Raw genomic sequence first — 22,099 nt, 5'->3', positions numbered from 1 at the left:
TTCAAGTATTTGATATTTTTGCTATTTGTAAATGGTCTTAAATGGATTTTCTCATAGTCTTCTAATTTTAATACACTGGAGTTCTGTATATAGGTTGACCTTGTCACTATAGTTTTGCTTATAAAACAAGTTTATAGGACTAGGGATGTCGCAGAATGAGTTTTCTTCTTTTGCCTGTTCGTGTAGTGGTTATGTTATTTGGCTTTTTAATATTACCACAGCCTTGCATCTCTAAAATAACTGCCATTTCATCAGGTTGTGTACCATGAACGGCTAGCTGAAGGCAGGGCAGTGACGGCTTCAAATCCTTTTCTCTTGCCCCTGCTCTCCCAAACAGCATCATCTCATTCTTTATTATTTTTTTAATGGAAATGCTTGGCTTGAAGAAAATAAAATAATGAAAGGGCCCCATTGTGAAACATAACCCAGGCTACAGATAGAGCTTTGTGGAAGAGCAGTGTGCTTTTTGCCTGTGAGACCCTAGGACCCTAGGTCTACTCCTAGCACGGCAAAAAGAGAAGTTTGGACAAATTTTCTTTTAAAAAAAAGAAAGTGTTTGAGGCGGGATCTCCCTTTGTAAACCAGGTTGTCCTTCAACTCTTGTTACTACTGCCTCAGCTTTTTAGTTAATGGGGTTACAGGCATGTGCCACTATACCTGGTATTATTTTTCTTTAGGAAGCCAAAGATAGTGTTTACTGAATTAATGTTTGCCTATGCTGACCTGCAGCAGTCCCACCGCCTGAGTAACTGGAATGATATGGATGCCTTTGTTGCTAACGTTCCAAATTTGTGTTCTTAATTGTATTCTAGATATTAGTCTTCCATGGTATTTTTTTTTTTTTTTGCCAGTCCTAGAGCTTGGATTCAAGGCCTGAGCACTGTCCTTGAGCTCTTTTGCTCAAGGCTAGCACTGTACCACTTGAGCGACTATGCGCCACTTCTGGCTTTTTCTATATCTGTGGTGCTGAGGAATTGGACCCAGAGCTTTATGTATACAAGGCAAGCACTTTACCAGTAGGCCATATTCCCAGCCCTAGATATTAGTCTTTTGTCAGATACATGACTGGCAAAACTTTTCTTCCAGTCCATAGGCTTTTACTTCCATATTTCTTTCGCTGTGCAGAAGCTTTTTAATTTCATGTGATTCCATGTGTCACATCTTGCTTTGCTTTCCTAGGCTATTGGAATCGTTTTTAGGAAAACATTGCCAGTACTGGTATATCATCATGGTTCCCCTGTTTTTCTCTACTAGTTCCATAGTTTTAGGTCATACATTAAGGTCTTTGATCCATTTTGAGTTAATTTTTGCATACAGTGAGAGATCGGGGTCTTAGTTTCAGTATTCCATATGCAGATAGCAGTCTGTCCTGCATAATTTATTGAAAAGGCTGCCTTTTTCCAGGGTATGCTTTTAGTACCTTTGTCAGTAATCAGTTTGCTGTAGCCGTGTGGGCTTATTTCTAGGTCCTATATTCCATAACTGATAGCATGCTCTCTTTGTTGCTATGCTTCTGTTGCATTTTAAATAATGTACCTTGATATCTTGAGCATTGTTCTTTGTGTTCCGGATTGGCCCTTCGGATTGGCCCTTTGAGGTCTTTTGTGCTTTCGTATGAATTTGGCTATTGTTGGGTGTTTGGGGTTTTTTTTGGTTAGGCCTGGGGCTTTGAACTCTGGTCCTAGGCGCCACCCCTGAGCTTCTCAAGAGCCACAGTGCCACTTCTGGTTTTTTGGTGGCTAATTGGAGATAAAAGTCTCGGACCTCCTGACAGGGCTGGCTTTAAATCTCGATCCCCAGATCTCAGCCTCCTGAGTAGCTAGGATTACAGGCGTGAGCCACCAGCGCCCAGCTGGGTTTTTCTAAGTTTGCTTTTGTTCTATGAAGAGTGTCTTTGTAATTTGATGAAGATTGCATTGCATCTTTAGATCACTTTTAGTTATATGGACATTTTAACAATAATAATTCTTCCTATTCATGAACATGGAATCTCTTTCCATCATCCAATCTCTTCTTCAGTCCTTTTTTTTGCTTTACAAGTTTCACTGCTTTAGTTACGTTTATCCTTAGTTATTTTATTTATTCATTTATTAAGGCTATTTTGAATGTGATTATTTTCTTGGCTTCTTTTTTGGCTGATTTCATTGGTGTATATAGGAAGTGCTACTGATTTCTGTATGTTAATTTTGAATCCTGCTACTTTGCTGAAATTGTTAGGTCATTTTTGAGAAGCTTTGGGTTTTCTAAGTATTGAGTCCTGTCATCTGCAAATAGACATAGTTTGATTTCCTTCTTTCCTACTTGAATTCTTTCATTTCTTTCTCTTTCCTCATTGTTGTGGCTAATTTTCCTCTGCTTTGAAGGAAGTGTTTTTAGTTTTTCCCTATCAGTATGATACTGGGTATGAGTTTTTCTTTGTAGTCTTTCAAGTATTTTTAGCTTTTCAGGTATGATCATTCTGTAGTTTATTATGAAGACATTGAATTTTCCCAAAATTCATCTGTTGTGATTTTTTTGTCCTTGATTCTGTTTATGGGCTATATGTTTATTGTTTTGCATATGTTAAGCCATCGTATCTTTACAATAAAAAACAACTTGATTATCATGTATGATCTCTTTAATGTGCTGTTGAATTCGGCTTCCAACTATTTTATTGTGGATTTTTAGATCTATGTTCATGAAGCCTATAATTACTTTTGTTGTGCCCTTATCAGAATAATAGTGACTTTATAGAATGAGTTTGCAAGGCTTCCCCTTTCTGTTTTATACAAGAGTTGAGGGAGCATTGATTTTGATTGTTTTTTGGTTTTGTTTTTTTCAATACTAAGGATTGCACGTAGGGTCTTGTTACATACCAGGCAAGTGCTCTACCACTTGAGCCAGATCCTCGGTTGTAGTGTTAGTTGTAGAACTAGCTCTAGATAGGTGGATTTCAGCACGTCTCTCTGATCTGATCTAGGAGATTTCATTGCTTGTTATTGATCTATTTAGATTTTTTTATAACCCGTGAATTGTGTGTGTGTGTGTGTGTGTGTGTGTATGCTCGCATGTGCTGCTCCTGCAGCTTGAACTAGGGAATCAGAACACTGTCCCTGAGCTTTTGTGTTCAAAGTTAGCATGCTCTACCGATAAAGCCACAGCTTCATTTTCAACTTTTTTTGTGGTTAATTGGAAATAAGTCTCTCAGACTTTTCCTGCCTGGACTGGCTTCGAATCTTGATCCACTAGATTTCAGCCTCTTGAGTTGCTAGGTTTATAGGCATGAGCCACTAGCACCCAGCTCTCTTGGTTTAATTTTGATAGATCAAACATGTTTAGAACCAATTTACTTGTGTATGATTTTTCAAAATATATCTTAATATTCCTAGGTATCTCAGTGGCATATTAGAATATTTCCTTCTTTGCCTCTAATTTTGAGTCTTCTCTTTTGGTTATTTGGCTAAGGGTTTGTACATTTTCTGTACCTTTCAAAAGAACCAAGTTGTATTGATCCTTTATATTGTTCTTTTAGTCTCTATTTCATTAATTTCTTGTCATTATTATTTCTTTTCATCTACTAATTTTATGGTTGATTTTTTTTTCTTGGTTTTGTAAGACCTTGAGATGCATTAGCTGGTTATTTATTTGGGTCTGTTTCTTAAGGTAGTCACTCATAGCAGTAAACTTCCCTATTAAAATTGTTTTCACTACCTCAAAGGTTTGGGTATGCTCTGTTCCTATTTTCATTTGATGGTAGATTTTTTTGGGGGCGGGGGCAGTCCTGGGGCTTGGACTCAGGGGCTGAGCACCATCCCTGGCTTCTTTTTGCTCAAGGCTAGCACTCTGCCACTTGAACCACAGCGCCACTTCTGGCCGTTTTCTGTATATGTGGTGCTGGGGAATTGAACCCAGGGCCTCATGTATACGAGGCAAGCACTCTTGCCACTAGGCCATATCCCCAACCCCAGATTTTTTTTAATCATGGGAATTTTTTAATTACTCCTCAAGTCCTCTGATTTCTTCAATGATACACTGTTGATTTGAAAATGGATTGTTCGGTCTATGTGTTTGTATGATTTCTGTATTTTTCTGATGATTTCTAGTTTCATTCTATTATGATTTTGTAAGATACCGTAAATTATTCTAGTTTATTATGTACATTAAAACTTATTTTATGACCTAAAATGCCATCTCTTTTGCAAAGTGCTTAATTTGCTGATGAAAAGAATGGTGTTCTACCACTGTTGGATATAGGATTCAGTATGTTACATCCATCTATTCTTTTAGTAGAAATAGGTATGTTGAAAGACTATCAAGACAAAATTGGAGTTGCAAAATGATTTTTAATCTTCATAAAAAGTTTATACATGGAAATAATATATATCCTTAAAATACATCTAGGTAATCAGTATTGTGTAAGTAGAAATCCATAAATAGTATTAATAATGAGTTAACCTAACTAGCATTTGTGAAAATTTAAACTTTCATAGATTACTCAGTTAGTACAGAAGAGAAATTATTCACTTCTGTATGAAAATAATTATTCTGTAAAAGTTAAGCCAAGAGGAAATTACGATTAATAAATTTTTTACAAGTACTGATTTTTTTAATGTGTGTACATGATCACAGTACAAGTGCCTTAGAAACAGCAGGTCATAGGAGGCATATGCAGTAGTTTCATTGCAGTCTAACGTTTTTAGTCCTGAGATAAAGCTAAACTTGTAAAATAAATAATGCCTATTAGTCACTTCTAATTCCTATTTTTTCAAAACAATTTACACTGTTTCCTTCAAGCAATGCATTACCACACCCTTCATTATGCCACCTCTAAAATATGCCTTCATGGACCCAATAACAGTGTTTCAATCAGTGATATTCTGCATATACTAGGGTATATGCCAAAGGGTGTAGGTGGTAGTAGGCTATACCATCTAGATTTCTGAAAATTCACACTGTGATGTTGACACAATGGCGGAATCACCTAATAATAACTTTCTCTGAACATATCTCCATCAAATGACACACATACACACACACAAAGTAGAGAGAGAGAGAGCGCTGCCACTCCAGCCCAGGTCACTTGCCTAGAACACTGCATCATTGCTCTTGGACATGTAAAATCCATTTTTTATATCAACCACTCCTATCTTTTAGCACGTATGCCACATTGTTTACATGCATAAAGACATTAGGTGGATATTTTTTCTCTGCTTTGATGTACTCTGTAACCTATGAAACTATACATTATCTAAGTTTTTAATCCATCATTCATCCTCTTGCTTCTCTTTTTCTTTTCTTTATGCCATAGCTGTGCTGATCTCCTTTTGTTTCTTTTTCTTTCTCTTTTTTTTTTTTTTTGTGCCAGTCCTGGGCTTGAACTCAGGGCCTGATCACTGTACCTGTGTTTTTTTTGCTTAGAGCTAGTGTTCTATCATTTGAACCACAGCTCCACTTCCAGCTTTCTTGGTTGTTAATTGCAGATTAGAGTCTCACAGGCTTTCTTGCTTGGGCTAGCTTCAAACTGTGATTCTCAGACCTCAACCTCTGAGTACCGAGGATTATAGACATGAGCCACTGGTACCCATCTCCCTTTATTAGTTCTTAAGTAAGCTTCTCATATGCCTACTCCCCCTTTACCTTAGCTGTTCATTTTATCCAAAATGTTCCATCCTTAGCTTCCTCCCCACCATAGTGACTTGACTTTTAGCCTTCAAGCCTCTGTGTAGTATCTTCTTTGAGGAGGGTTTTTTTTTGCTCACTTCATGTAATATTGATGTATTTATATTAACTATAATGACTGCCACAATGTCTAATTGTGTTATTTGTTTATTGTTTCCTTCAGCTGGAATATAAAACCTTGTGTTATATTGTCAATCCCTCATATTCAGCCTAGTTAGATACTCAAGAAATTAATGAAAACCCATGAACACCAAATTCTTAGTGTTATAAAATATGAGTAAGAATTCAAACAAATGAACCATCTATAAAAGTAGAGGAAGACTTTAAAGAAATGAAAATTTGATCTAAGCCCTGCGTGATTGATCATCTTTTTCTGCTCAGTTCTGAGGTTTGAACAGCCTCAGTGCTCTCACTCAGGTTACTTGTTCACTTGAGCCAGTCTGGCTTTTTTGACAGTTCATTGGAGACAAGAGTTTTACAGATGTTCCTGCCCAGGTTGACTTCAAACCTCGATCCTCAGATCTCAGCCTCTCGAGTAGCTAGGATTATAGATATGAGTCACCCACAGGTAGCTTGATAATTAAAATTTCATTAGTGAGGAACCGCTGTATGTAGAAAACTAAAGTGAAAAATGGAATAGAATTTAATACACACGATCTTTTTTGGAAAGTTATAGGCGATAGGTTGAATTTAATATGGGGCAGCAATTAGGCAAAAGAAGTAAAACAGGATTGGTGATGGTGGATGGTAACAGCTCTAGCGCAATCAAGGATGGATGATATAACCACATTGTTTCACATGATTGGTGCTTTTCATCTGTGTTTTTATTTCAGGAGCATATTCTTTTAATGTCTTGTCTACAGGGTCTGTAGTGATTTTACACTTCCATTCTGATATTTTAAATTTGTGTTTTTTTTTGTCTCGGTCAGTTTGGCTAGAGTTTTATCAGTCTTATTGAGCTCAACTAGTTTGGTTTTCCTTTTTAAAAAAAATTTTGTATTACATCTTTTTATTCTTAGGAATCATTAATGATAACTAGAGTTGCATTGTGAAAATTTCATAGAGGCATACAGTGTACTTGGAACAAGTTCATCCCCATTATAAGTTCATTATATTCCCCAAACTTTCTTCCTCTGATATCATAGAGTATTTGGTGGCTTTCAGTATGCTGTCTTTGTACATATAATACACTTTCAACCATACATATACATGCAGTATCCTCTCTTATCCCCTCTCCCCATCTTACTAATTCACCCTCTCCTCCATATTGTCCCTCTTCTTTATTCATGTCCCATTTTCATTATTCTACTCATGATTTTTCTTCAGATTTCCAAGATCGTTTTTAAATTTTAGAACATATAGGTACTTCTGCTTTTTAAACTAGTTGAGTACTATTAAACTGAAGTTCAGAATAGCATGATGTCCAGAAAGCTCCAGGTTTGTGAGCATATGAGAGTTCAGATTTTGGCACTAGGAATGCTCAGATGTGGTGGTTGTTTTGATATCTAGTCATATCTGGGTTATACTCACAGCTGTTGATTATCTTGAGGATTAGTCACATTTTCTTGGTTCTTTGCATGTTTGACAATTTTAGATTGTATGAAACATTTTTAGCATTATATTGCAATTTTGATTTGCTTGCAATAGAAAACCAATCCACTTGGGTTCTAACTGTAAACTCTAAATAGTTCTTCTTGCCTAGGGAATGATGGTTAGTTATCATAGACTGCTGCAGTTGCTGCAGTCGTTGCTGGCCAGTGGCTTGGGGGGCAAGTGGAGATGGAGTCACGGAAGAAGAGGGGGCCTGGGCAAAACAGACTCCAGAGAACAGACTCGAGGTACAGATCTAGTTGATTGTGCAGTTTCAAAGCCTATATAGGCGAATCACCCAGTATATGATGTCATCAACAGCCAATAGGTAACAGACACCTGTACTTAGGGACTCCTTTGAATAGGGACTTTCCAGGAGGTGCAGGTTTGGGGTAGAGCCAACTCATGCCTTAATGCCCATTGGGTTTGCCCAAGAGCATGTAGTGACTGCTGTTTGCAGCAGAGTTCCGGGCATACATGGCTCTATGCCGATAGCCGCTAGCTCCCCTGGGGCGTTCCCCACAGTAGACTTCCTTTTATCTTATGAGCACCACTAGGCTAGTCTGAGAGTGGTTTAAATTATGGTTCAGTTCTCAAAACTTTTATTGTACACCTCTAATTTATTTAGATATGAAAAATAGTCTGTAAATATTCTTTTTTTTAGTCTGTAAATACTCTTACAGAGGTAAAATTAAGAAGGTATTTCATTTTTCTTTCCTTAAGATATATTGTTTAATTTGAGCTAGGATGCAGAGAAGAAAATGTTTCATTTTGGGAAAAGAAAAATGTTCCTAATACTAAAAGGAAGAGCACTGAGGGCCTGTGAGAGGAGAGCTCAGTGTCACTAATCACCATTCCTTACTGGAGGACAAGAACAGACTCTTTAACCCTAACATTTACCAGAGATGACAGCAAAGACAACACAAGCTGTCCTTGGATATGAGTTCTGCATCACCCGAGGTCTTCAGACATAAACTACAAAGCCATTTGGTGAGGTTGACTCAAAAGTGATTAAAGCATCAGGTATTTTGACATTTTGCCTCAAGAATCTCTTAGTAGCGGAGATTTTAACACCGTGTAAAGTTAAACAAGGGGGTTTAAAAAAGGCCTTTTTGATTCTTTTCTGATTTCAAAGAGAATTTTATTTCAACCTGTTTATGACTTAAGAGTATATAACAGCATGATAAAATTCCCATGAAATTTGGCTGCCTTTAACATGCTACACCACCCTCAAAAGGAAAGTTAATGGTATTGTCAACACTGACATCTGATTAGTTTTGTCATTGATGAATAAATGAAGGGATAGAGCCATCAGTTGTGGATTTCTTCAGTGTTGTGTACAGTCACAAAGTCATAGGTGAGCCCAGGGCTTCCTAAACTGTCTGAAGTTTTCAGAATCCATCTTCAAAGCTTGTATGTTTAATAGTCCAGCCATCCATATCTTTTCAATTCTCAAATTTGTTTAATGATTGACCAAGAATAAAATGTACACAAACACACACCTATCAACAGATATTAGGACAATTACAAAAGAGGAGAAAACAAGGTCCATTGAAAAACACATCCAATATTTTTGAGCTCCTGATATTTGCTAAGCACCCTCACTGAAAGCCCATCAACATTCTACAGATAAGCAATGCTTCATTCAATCCATTAAGCACAGCTGCTTAAAAGAGCTGGTTTTAGTTATTCATACATTATGTAATCATGTTTGTGGATACAATAAACAGTATGGAAATTCATGTCAATAAAACAAGTGTTTGTCCACAGACTGTAAACAAATTAATTTGAGCCGCACCAGCCACTGTCTGACGCTGGTCAGACTCATAAAGGAAATACCAAGGACAGCAGCTGATACTGATGCCAGCAGTGTGGTACCCTGCCCCTGACCAGGGTAACACTAATACACAAATTTGCTTCGGAATTTGGCATTTTCCATTTCTTACCCAGTGTGTTTAGAATAGGGAAGAGAATGAAGTCAACCCCCAAAATCGTGATGACTGTAGAACATGAAAACACCTATTGCTTATTGCCCTACCATGAATGTCACATCAGTCTGGTGCAGCCACTTTTGGCACCCCAGTTTCTCGGTTGTATTTCACCTGTCCACATCCTGCAGGAGTTGAGGGAGGTCTTACAGGTGCACAGGCCTGTTTGCTAATACTGAACCCACCAGCCATGCCTTCCTCTGGCCCTCCACTGACTGGCCCACGGTCCAGCGCTCTCCTGATACCCGCTCGGCACACTCCACAGCCTTCACTTCTCAGCTCACATGCCACCTTCCCAACAAGGATGTGACGATCTTACCCAAAAATGGCGCCTCGGCCCCCAGCTTGCTCCTTCATCAATGTCTTCTCTTTGTTTGGCTTTTGGTTTGGGATTTTTCTTTTTTGTCTCTAATAAACCTGTAATTGACTTACTCATTGGGGTTTACGGTTAGCCACCTCTCTAGTATCTATCCTCTGTTACTATTTTTTTTTTTTTTTTGGTCAGTCCTGGGCCTTGGACTCAGGGCCTGAGCACTGTCCCTGGCTTCTTCCCGCTCAAGGCTAGCACTCTACCACTTGAGCCACAGCGCCGCTTCTGGCCGTTTTCTGTATATGTGGTGCTGGGGAATCGAACCTAGGGCCTCGTGTATCCGAGGCAGGCACTCTTGCCACTAGGCTATATCCCCAGCCCTATCCTCTGTTACTATTAGTGTCCTCTCCTGGACTGTCATCACTGTGAAAGGCAGAGAGCTTAGAGACCTTTATTTATCCCAAGTAGAGACAATTGTATCTTAGCTTTTAGCAAATAAATATATGTTAATTAAGCAAATAGCTCATCATTGCACCACATCAGACAGTTTTCCATGTAGCCTGCAGAAATCACAAGATTAAAAAGCTCCCACATACTCAGGTCTAAGTGATATTGTCCAGTGCTAAAGTGGAGCTGCTTGGGCCTTGAGTGCATCTTTCCTCTGTCTTAGAGTCAGCATGCTGGTGACAGCTGCTTTACCGATAGAATTGAACATCTCTGCCCTTGCTTGCTGTAGGGACCTCATGAGTTCTCACAAGGCTTTCCCTTGCCTTTTGGCTTTGCTCCCATGTACTTTCTCTCTCTTCTACAGGTCAGACTGTTAGATGTTGTTCTCAGAAGAGCAGTAAAGGATAGGCGCTGCTGGTGTGTGTGGCCCAGCACTGTTTTTACTTTAGAGGTTAAGAGCACCTAGGAAATTATCCAGTCCGGCTCATTTGAAGGAACTGAACCGCCAAGACTAAATTTTATCTAAATCCACAGAACCATCCACAGATAGTTCTGGAAGAGAAGCCCTCATCTGGTGTGTACCATATTGGTCCATGTTGGTTCTTTGGTATTGTTTTCGGCTGTGTGTCTCCATCCGATGGTTCTGTAGCACCCCCCCCCCCCACTCCCTTAGTCCCCAGACTTGTTTGCAACTTCAGGAAATCTCTACCTTTCCTTCCTTATTTCTGTCATCTCATGGGTGCAAGGAACATGACAGTGACATAGAAACATCACTTCTTTTCTGTATTATCTCAGTTGACCCTGACAACGACCTTGTATCCAAATGGAAATAGATATTCTCTTTTACTGACAAAACAATAAAATACAGATACATAAAGGAAATGATTTGCTCAGTCATGGAAACTCTCATTGGCAGAACTGGAAAAACATTGTACTTGAAATATTTTCTACTCTCTCATTTTCTTGTTGTTGTTCGTGTGCCGGTCCTAGGGCCTGAATTCGGGGCCTAAGACCTGTCCCTGACCTTTGTTGTTAAGATCTAGTGCTCTGCCACTTAAGCCACAGCTCCACTTCTAGCTTTTTGGTAATTAACTCCAGACAAGAGTCTCAAGGACTTTCCTGCCCACACTGGCTTCGAACTGTGATTCTCAGACCTTGACTTCTTGAGTAGCTGGGATTCACAGGTATGAGCCAGCAACACCTGGCTGTCCCAAATTCCAGTGCCAACAGAGACAAAATTCGTCACCATCTGCTTTCTACGATGCACATAATTTTATCTTAAGATCTTGCTCAGTTTTTTTAAATCTGAGGATATCAATAATCTCTAGCATCTTGAGTAGAAAAGATTACTGACAGTAGATAGATGAAAAGATCTTCTGATAGTGATTTTTTTATCTATATTACAGTGTCTGGTTTCTGTTTTCAGAATTGAATTAGTAAAATGGATAAAATTCTTACAATGTTACCATCCAGCTTTAATGACTTAATATTTCTGCAAGTTTCGGAAAATACATGTATTCTAAGAGATCTTGTGCTCTTCAAGTAAATGTAAAAAAAATTTTTCTTTAAGTATAAGACATGATAATAGTACACTATTTAAAGTACTCCTTAAAGTTTATCTTTCATCTAATAATAGAAGTAGTATCTTAATCACTTTTCTTGCTAAATATTGCTAGCAGATTAAAATTGATTTTTTAAGTTCAGTCTAATATCCTTTACTTAATTGTATTTTTTTAATTATCTTATTCACAAAGCATGCTAAAGCACTTGATGATGTTATATCTTCTCAAGTAAAGTGATTAGAATGGCATGGTTGGGACATGGCTCATAGTGTCAGCTCCTGACCAACCTCCTCTGTACCACAGAATAAGAGCACTCTGGTGCAAGTAGCTGGAACTCCGTGTTTTGTAATATGAGTTCATCACAGAGTGCACATGATCGTGTGTGTGTGTGTTATGTCTGCTTAGAGCTGTCAGCATGATCTAATGATGTGGTACAGTGTATTGCAGGTTCAGAGCCCTTTGATAGAAGTTGGAGTTGTCCATCCATATCCTGTATTTTGATAATATCGAAATTCTAGGTTCACCCTTGATACTCCTTTCACTCGTGTTTAAGTTTTTAAGTGTTTCATTTGATATACTTCTTGGAGCATGCCTTCAAATTGAGGCCAGGCTTAGTGTGATGTATTGCCAAAAGAAAAAAGTGAAACACTGAGAATGGTTAGCTTTCCAAGTTAGAGAATCATCTTGACAAAAAGGTACAAGTATTGCCACAAACAAACAACTACTTATCTATTCTTCAGACCGGAATGCATTTAGAAAAGTGAAGTGATAAAAATCTTGCCTCAGTGAAGTTGTGGCTATGTGGTTTACTCTTCTGACAGGTTAACTGTCCAGTCACATTTGCTCTCACTTGTACACAGTTTTGTTTTACCTTCTCTAGAAATCAGATGTAGGGGGAAATAGACACACACACTCTCAAATTTATAATAAAATCCCAGAAAGGACAAAGATCTTTGGAATGACCTTCAAAGTAAAAATAATGGTATTATGTATTATATGTCTTATAACTAGCAAGGTACATAAAAATTTGCAGCCTAGAACTTGATATATCCACACACAGCATCTTTTATGTCCTAAGTCTGTTGTGGGCCTTGAACTTGAGGCCCAGGCTCTGTCCCTGCGCTTTTTCCATTCAGGACTAGTGCTTCATCACTTTGAGCCACAGTTCCACTTCCAGTTTTCTGGTGGTTAATTGGATCTGAGTCCCATGGACTTTTCTGCCTGGGCTGGCTTTGAACCATGGTCCTCAGATCTCAGCCTCCTGACTAGCTAGAATTACAGGAGTAAGCCACTGGCATCCAGCAAATAAGCAGTTTTTACAGCAGAAAATTTTAACCTAATAGAACTTAGTCTGAGAATCTGAGAAGAACTTTCCAAGGATATCTGGAAAGGTAAATTGGTTTTAAAGGATGCATAATTGACTAGTTTAAAAAAACACCATTTATTAAACAAAAAAAACACTATCTAATAAACAACACCTTTCATTTCAAACAATTAATAAATGATCCACTCCAAGAGAAGCTTCAAAATGGTGGTGGGCAGGTACCGAGCCAGTGGATGCAAGTTATTTTTCTCATCACTAGAGAGGTCATTCCCAGAGGCATGCGGTTAAAAGAGAAAATGCATTTGCTCCGTCTAGATTTGTGCTAACGGCTACGATCTCCGCGTGTGTTGTGTGTTCTTTTGCAGATATGAGAAAGTGCCAGTCATCCTGGTTGGGAACAAGGTGGACCTGGAGAGCGAGAGAGAAGTGTCCTCCAACGAAGGCCGAGCTCTGGCCGAAGAGTGGGGCTGTCCTTTCATGGAGACTTCCGCGAAGAGCAAAACCATGGTGGACGAACTGTTTGCAGAAATTGTGAGGCAGATGAACTACGCTGCTCAGCCTGACAAAGATGACCCATGCTGTTCAGCCTGTAACATACAGTAGCGCCTGAACCGTGGCTGTCTTGGGTGGGAGGTGCCTAGCACTGCAGGCGATAGAAAGCTCGCCTAGCCTGTTGCAGTTGGCGGGATGCATGGTATCCACCGGCAGTGCTCTGCAGCCCTTATTCAGAAACGATGCCTGTGAGCACAGTGGGGCGCAGGGGGGCTGTGTTCTGCACCACCTTCCCGTCTCCTTCGTGCATCTGCAGCTTGAAGGCACCCGCCGCCCGTCCACAGGGTGATCTCATTGCAAAGGGATGGTGGCGTGGCCACTGGGTTGACAAAGCAACTATTGTATAATTTGAAAATAATCATGAGAGAGAAACCAGAAGAATTCCTATGACCACTTACAATTAAAATATTTTGTCGTCTTAAAAAAAAATAAGTAAAGGAGAAATATTTTCCTACAAGAGTACTGAATTTCAGGAACTTGTGACCAGTGATTCCGTCAAGTCGGACACCAGCTGGCCTGCCAACAGAACTCCGGGGAGAGCCTTTGCTCAGCCGCCACATTTCTGTGTTTCAGAATTCATGCTGAAATGTAGATGTGATTCTAATTTGTGACATGAAACTAACTCACGCATCAATCCTTGATAGAGTCAAAATCAGAACAAGGTTGTGTGCAGATAGTCAGGCTTTAGAATTTGTTAAGTCACAGGCTTTAGGATTTAAGTTACCTGCTTTGCCGCAGAGAATGGAGATTCTCACCAAGGTTTGGTCAGAATTTAAGGCACAAACCCACCTCTCTTAGCCAAGCAGGGATGGTCTTTATTTACTGAACAAGAAGGAAGCAACTGAGATGGAGAGTTTACCTAGCCTCCCTAGCACGTGCAATGTGGGAGATGACCTAGTACCATCATGTAAGGAAAACAAAGCCATGCTGTTCCCGTTTGCAGAAATCTGACAGGCCAGGACAGGTGTCTGGCATTTTTTTTGTTCATTAAAGCTGTAAATTCCTCCTCTGCCTTTAAGGGCTATGGTTGTGATGTGAGCCTTGGCTACCCTGCTTTGGAAATCCAGTTTGCTGTAGCAGAGCTTTATTTGCAAGGCATTTTTTTCTAAGTCGAATTACCATGTGAGATAATTTGAACTTAAAGTAGAATGTAAATTATAGAGTGGAAGGTAAGGGACAAAAAAGCCTTTTTATCTTTCATTTTCCTGAAGAATTATATAAAGGTTTTCTTACAACAATTTTGCCCTGATTACCGAAGTGGCAAATAAAGCTGGCGTGAATATTTTGTTTTGAAAAGGTGCTCAAGCTCTGACATTTTTGGTTTTCATAGCCTAGCCGTGAAGTATTTATCATTTGCATGAGTAATGGCACAGGAAGAACCTACTCAGAAGTTTTACAATCAAGGGTAGAAGGGTTTTCACCTCACTTCAGTTAGAAATGCTGAAGAGATTGTCTTGAGCCCGCCCTCTGGAGAGAAATTTGGCCTTCAGAACTGCAATATCACTGAGCCTGCGATATACATCCCCCTCACACTTTCCTCGTTCCACGGTCTTGTGCAAGTAACCTCTGGTCTTAACGTGTGTAACTGAGGGAGGAGTGTGTGTTCGTGTGTGCATGTGTGTTTACTGTTCCTAAGAATTTGGCACAAGTCAGAGATAATCGCCTATCCTGAGAGTCTATACTGTATCAAAAGCATTTTTTTTCTTTTAAATCGCCTTCTTGACATCATGGACAGCCCCACCTCCAACTGTTTAGCAATTGTCCCTAAGTTTAAAGGATAAGGAACAAGGTCAGTAATGTTTTTCAGAGGTGCAAAAACTGAAGAAATAATATGGGTAAAACCGGGTTATAGTTGTTATAGTCATCATTGGATTATGAATATTTGCAATCTTCAGTGTCACATTTTTTATTATAATCTTCAGTTACAAAGACATTTGTAGGACAGTTTTAATCAATTGTATTGAAACCAACTTCATTATGTAAATGTTGATTTCGCTCAAATAAAAGATGCAAGAATTACGACTCACCTACTAAAACAGATGTTTTTTAAGTAATTGAGTTTTGAAGCCCTGACTTCTCAAACTGATTCCGTTTTTTTTTTAAGATTTCACAATTAATAGCAATTTATGACCACTCCGATCACCTATTAGAAGTGCTTATACAGATTCCACAGTTTTCTCTCTTGCAATGCTATGCAGACTTGAAGAATAGGTGAGCGCACATGAGAAAGGTCTGACAAAAACGTAAGATGGAAAAGATTCTCTAAAAGGTGGGGCCTGGGTTTGCAATATGTGTCGGACAATAAGGTGAGCTTTTCCTCTAAAGATGTTACTAGGAACGAGTGGCCACCTGATCATTGTTTGCACAAGGTCCACATGCAGGGGCCCTGGGGCAAGGCATCCCAGCGGGGTCCTCCTCCTCTCAGCCTTCTGGCATGAGGCTAACTCAGTGCGAGCGGATGAATGTTTGCTGAGACCATCACTGAAAACTCAAGAGCACGAAGATTCTACTTGTTGGCACAGGAAATACCAGTGCTGTAGAGGAGAGTGTGGTGACTTTGGGTCACCATCTTATGCCCTGATCAGACTAGCAACTAGGAAAGTGAGTTTTTCTAACATGCCTTAAAAATATTATGGTTTGATCCAAAGACCCACTTTTTCTTTAGCTATTGTGGTAAGGTTTTTCTCTTTTGGTTTTGGTTTTTTTTTTTTTTTACTTTTATACTAAGGCAGCATCTTTTTTTTTTCTTTTTTCCTTTTAATGTTGCAACTTTTTCTCTTAAGCTGTGATAGTGATGGTAACTTGATGCCTTTGAATTTGTTCAGCTTCCTGGGAACCAGCCAGCATCTGGTCAGAAGTATTACATAAACTCTTTCCTTAACTGTTGAAAGGTGCTCCGATGATTTTTCTCCCTGGGTTTGTAGAATTGAGACTGAACTTTTCACTCCCTTGCCGCAGCTGACATCACTTCCCATGGTGAAACTACTGATTTGCTTTCTGTGTAAGGAAATACTGCCCGAGATGTCTCGTATTTGTTTTCCAGGGTGGATGTTGTCAGTGTCTGTGTGCATATGAAAGTGTTGTGCATAGTTTATTGATGTTGAATTGTTCGTTTTGTTTTCTGTTCTCCTTAGCTCTGTGTTAGCACTGGTTGAGCTTTAATTGTCTCCTTAGCCAATCAAACATTAAAGACTATGGGGGTCTTTTTCTTTCCTTTCTTTTTTTTTTTTTCTTAACTTGTCATTGTGCATCTATTAAATCTTGATCAGGGTTTCAAGAATGACTACAGTAGGTTTTAAAAACAGACTTATCATTATTGATTTGAGGTTTCCCAGAGATACAGTTCACAGTTAATTGTTGAGCTCTAATACAACTGACCATTTCAAATTGAACAACAAGTTATTGTTTTGTAACAATGTCAGTTGTTAAATCTTGGCATTTCCATTAAAAACATGAATTGTAGTTAGAACTTGATGCAAATTCAACAGTTGTATTTGGAGTTAAATTATTTTAACAAATAAATTTATTTAATGAAGCTCTGGAATTTGTGTTTTTTGTGCAGTCATGAGTGAAGCGTATCTCTTAGATACTAAAACAAGAAATGCATTTCATCTTCTGCAGGCAGATATATTGAAACTGAATTACACTGAGGATTCGTCACAGACAAAGGAGGGCCCAAAGATCCTTTCTAGCCATTTAAAAATAAAAATAACATTAGAAAGATTTAAACCTGTCATCGCTATGAGCTGCCCTTTAAAAAAAAAACTTCTCTGATAGCTGGTACCAAAGTTAGCAGAATTATTCAGGCTAACCAACATGAGCTAGCACTTTGCCTCATGGTCCTGGGGCACCCCCGAATGTGGGGGTGCCCTGCGGGGAGCCTGGAGGGGGAGCTGCCTTTGTTTTGGGTCATGTGGGTTTGAAGGTGCCAGAAGCTGAAAGTTGCTCCTCTGCCGGGCTGCAGGGCCCCCTTGTTCTATATGGGGCCTTGTGAATGTCCACAGATGCTGTTCATTGTACCCAGCGTCAGCTGCTCTGATAAGGCGCCCATTCATTCCCTAAGCCAATTTGAAGGGTGCCTTTGGTGGTGTGGCCTTCAAACTCAGCTGAAACCCCCTGGCGACATTCCACCATTGGAGAAAGCTTCATTGTTTGAGGACATAAGGATAATTTAAATGAATATAACAGAGGCACTGTAGACTGAATCTCAGCTATTTAAAGGAAAATGTGCCTAGATTTTGGTAATATTGGCAGATTGATTTCAGACTCATATCTATAAAATTCGAATTTCAATTAAGAGTATCTTTGAGGTGGAAAAGTATTTCAAATTTCTCTCAATATGTATACTTTCTAGCCAGTGGGGGTCCATGAATGAAAATGGAAGTTGTTGAAGGAATACAGTGCCATCCAATTTGGAGCCCCACTGATCTAATTTAGGGCCTGTGAAGCAGGGTCTTTTCCCAGGCGCTGGTGGCTTATGCCTATAATCCAAGCTACTCAGGAGACTGAGTTCTGAGGACTGTAGGTTGAAGCCAGCCCATGCAGAAGTCTGTGGAACTCTTATCTCTAACTAACCACCTAAAACCCAGAAGTGGAGCTGTGGCTCAAAGTAGTTACAGTGCTAGCCTTGAGCAAAAAAGCTCAGGGATAGTGCCCAGGCCCCACACTGACAAAAAACAAACCAAAGCTAAAGGAGAGACCTTCAAGGATAAGACCTTGTGATAGTCTTTGTTAGGAAAATGTGATCCTCTTGGAAAACCCATCTCATAGTTGAAGGAACTCTACATTGTAGTAAAAGAATACATCTTATTTTATTCCACCTGCAGAATTCCTATTGGTCCTTTAGGATCATGGCATTCTCTTTTTCTTGCTTTTTACAATGACTGTTTGAGCCTCAGTCCTGAACAAATATTGCCTGACATATTAGCACATCTGTGGCTTAGGAAAATATAATTAAAGGTAAAATGGACCAGATCTGGGCAAAATAGCTACCCCAGTCACTGGCATTTAATTACATTTGGATGAATTCTCCATTGCTATGGAAACCCTCTTGTCCTTAGGAAGTTTAGGAAGTAGGGATCTTCTCCAAGTTTTGTGGTTTTATGGCTCAAAGAAATCTCTTGTCCTATGAATTTAGAAGCTATGCTGCCATTGGAATAACATACAGACTTGTCAGTTGTACAAAAATGGTTACTATGGAAGACATTGTGTGTTTCTGAGGGTTGAACCCAGGGTTTCCTACATGCTAGGCAAGTACTCTGCCACAGCCCTGCGACTATTTTCTTTGTAGTTGGGATGATTCGGAAAATAGCTCTGTCTACTATGGCAGCATATGTAGCTAGTTGAGTTTATACTAGCTAAAATAAAAATTTCAAATACGAATTCCTCACTAGCACTAGCCCATTAAGTGTTCAGTAGGGACTGTATCTGGCAGCACAGACCAGTTTGATTGTCACTGAAAACTCATTGAAAAGCACTGTGTTCTAATAAAAATCTGTCCACCTCAACCCTAGTCCATTTCACTTGTCCAAAAGCCATCAGAGACTAGACCCATCAGCAGAGCTAGCATTAGGGTGTGTAACCTGTGCACTTAGAAGGAAACATGTTCAGCTTACCCTTGTAATTATCAATAATTCTGAGCAAGTGACCCTGAATGAATACCCTGGGCTCCTCAAGTGACATAGTACTGTACTTAGGGAATGGGGGGTGCTCAGCTGCTGAACATGTTTCCCTTTTCTTGCAACTGATTCTTTTTCAGCCTCCTTTCTTTAAAGGAAGTGTAGTTGGCACAAGGGATGAAATGCAGGTGTCTGCAATCCTTTAGGCCAGCTCCACAGAGAACCACACTGGGGATTCGGCGTTAAATAACATCTGTTCTCAGGAATGATAAAAGCCTAAAACCCAGGCCTTGGAAACTGCAACGCTAGAGGAAAACGTGGGTTCCCATGACAGGTCTTTTGCAACATGAGTGCTGATTTTCCCACAGTACAGTCCCTTCAGCCCTGAGCTGTCCCTTGCCAGAGCACATTTGTAAAAAGCTTTCACCTGGCCAGTTTCGTTCTTCATTCTTGGGGTTTTAAAACCTTTTGTTCCAAATGAAGCATCTATTTTGCACAAGACTCTATTAAAAGCCTAAACTTAAAATTCTTCAGTACACGCGTACTGTTACCATCTGGTAAGTTTTGTGCTGCAATTAACCCAATAGTGACAATACATAGAAGAGCACGAGGAAGCCAGCGGCAGCCAGATGTATCAGTTATTGGCCATGGCAGAGTAAGAAGGAAAAATGGACAGTTTTGACTGATTCATGTACTCAGTCATGAAGTTTTCTTCCAAACTAAATTTTGATTAGAATTCCCCCCCCCCCAAAAAAAAATGATAGACCAGCTGGATCTCAGATGGCTCACATCTGTAATCCTAACTAGAGGCTGAGTTCTGAGGATTTGGGTTCAAAGGGCAGAAAAGCCCATGAGACTCCATTAACTACCCAAAAAGCCAGAAATGGAGCTGCGTGGCTCAAGTGGTAGAGCTCTAGCCTTGAGCTTCAGGTCATGGTATCAAGCCGCAGGAATGACACCCCAAAAATAAAGAAGAAACCAGGGGAAGGAGGGCTGGAAGAGTAGTCTTGATAAATAAGCTGTGTAGGATTTTAAATCTCCAGCAGTGGCCCACAATGTCCCATAGAAAGGTGCTACACATTCTTCAGAAACAGAGATGAGGACAGGTGTTCTCAATTGGGCATAAAACCAGAGTCCTACAGTGGGGGCTACTTAGCCCTAAATATTTCTACATACAGTGTAACAAGCCTATTACTGAACTTACAGATCTTATCCTCAAGAAAGTCTAATTCCTACAGGCTTGGGGCTAGAGTTAAACGTGAGTTTATCTGTCTGAGCACAGGGATCAAATACGTCCAAGATATAAGATCAGTCAGGGCCTACTCCTGCTCCTCAGTAATTGTCAGTGGGGTCCAGGCCAAGAAAGCAGACTAGGTAATATACCTTCAGCTCAAGAGTTTGTTTCTCATTAACTCAAGAAAATTTGACTTTCTCAAGACCTGGTCTGAAATGCTATATAAATTGTGGGAGGTGGAAGTAGTGTGTATAATGGAAAATAATGGAGTGTGAGATAAATCTAATTAGGAAAAGCCAATTATAATCTTACCTCAGAAGACTGAGATGCTTAGGGAAATGAATTGAATTTTAAAGTTAATTAGGCAAGAATATATTGCACCGTTTGTTGAAAATCTTTATAAAATTTATGTGTTCAATTTCCAAGTTACAGTATTTGCAACTTGGAGGGATCATATACTTGTTTCTAATTCCTTGTTAAATTGCCCATGGCATTGCTGAAATCTGGAACTGACAAAGTGTCAAAGTCAAGGTGAAATCTCCAATGATTGCATTATTCCAATATGTTATCACGGTAATCACCCCTACCCCACACAAACACATGACCGTAAAGACAAACTACTGGGGATAGTCCCGGGATAGTTAAGGACAAAAAGAAAATGTCCAGTGTGATTGCCCTGCCACTAGTATCTGACACTGTTCCAAAAGTTTTATCCAATTCAATAAAACAGAAAAGATATATAAAGACATGAATAGAAATTAAAAGAAAAAATTAGAGACAACTATTGGCAAAACCTAAGAATATCAATTATAACTATTATAACTAAAATAAGTGCTAACCAGAATCAATGAAAAGATAATTTTTAAATATCCATCTCATTGAGCTGGGTACCAGTGGCTCACACCTGTAATCCTAGTGACTCAGGAGGCTAAGATCTGAGAATCACAGTTCAAAGGGAGCTAGGACACAAAAGTCCATGAGATTCTTATCACCGACTAACACCTCCCCCCCCCCCGCCCCCCAAAAAAGCTGGAAGCGGAGCTGTGGCTCAGTAGTAGGGCACTAGTCCCAGAGACAGCATCAGGACTGGTACACACACAATCCGTCTCATGCTATTACAAAAAGAGGGAGAGAAGCAAATAAAATGCTTATCCTTTCCTAAATAATGATAGCCTAATAAACTCCATTTCATCTGAAACAGATTTTTATATCACAGTTTGTATCTGAATTTCTAGATTAAAACATCAGCTCAAGACTTTGTCGATTTAAACATTTGCAAAACAGTGTAAAAGCTTTCTAAACTTTATAAAGTTGTGTATACTCTTACAATAAGAATGTGTAGAATCATAGTACAATTATAATTATTGGTGGAAAAGAAAATTTCAGTACATCGAGAACCTCCTATGTTAGATTAAAGACAAGTTAGCTCCAATTTTGCTAAACCCACTGGTTCGATATATTCAGAAGGCTTATATACTTTCATCTACTTTGTTTTAAATACTTCGTTTGAAAAGTAAGTATAAATCAAGTAGTGTATTACCTTGATTTGTAGGTATTTGTGTTACAAAGGTGTGTTTATGCCACATGCGCACACATGTGCGTGCACACACGTCAACTCTTTAAAAAATCAGAACTCTCCAAGGCCTAGATTAATAAGTAGCAGAACATATTTCATATCCACATTCATTGTCTTTACCTTTTTAACAAGATGAATAGCCAGAGTAAGAATACAGGAGGAATAGAAAATACTTAATACAATAAAATATTCAGAAATCTGTCAAGATTAATTTAGGAAGCAGAATCAATATGAAAAGCA

The 22,099-nt window shown here is 39.2% G+C and overlaps 1 protein-coding gene across 1 annotated transcript in view; it reads left to right on the top strand.

Moving 5' to 3' along the window:
* Window positions 1–16,728, top strand: part of Rap2a (RAP2A, member of RAS oncogene family) — a 31,873-nt gene extending 15,145 nt beyond the window's left edge. The window contains exon 2 of the mRNA XM_048341164.1: window positions 13,245–16,728. Within this exon, the coding sequence (XP_048197121.1) occupies window positions 13,245–13,482 (238 nt within the window). The 3' untranslated portion in view covers window positions 13,483–16,728. The remainder of the gene's footprint in view (window positions 1–13,244) is intronic.
* Window positions 16,729–22,099: the final 5,371 nt, after the last annotated feature.

The sequence above is a fragment of the Perognathus longimembris genome, chromosome 3 (genome assembly GCF_023159225.1).
Source record: "Perognathus longimembris pacificus isolate PPM17 chromosome 3, ASM2315922v1, whole genome shotgun sequence".
Taxonomy (NCBI): domain Eukaryota; kingdom Metazoa; phylum Chordata; class Mammalia; order Rodentia; family Heteromyidae; genus Perognathus; species Perognathus longimembris.
The sequence above is the reverse complement of the archived record's forward strand: the minus strand, read 5'-3'. Positions and strand labels throughout refer to the sequence as shown.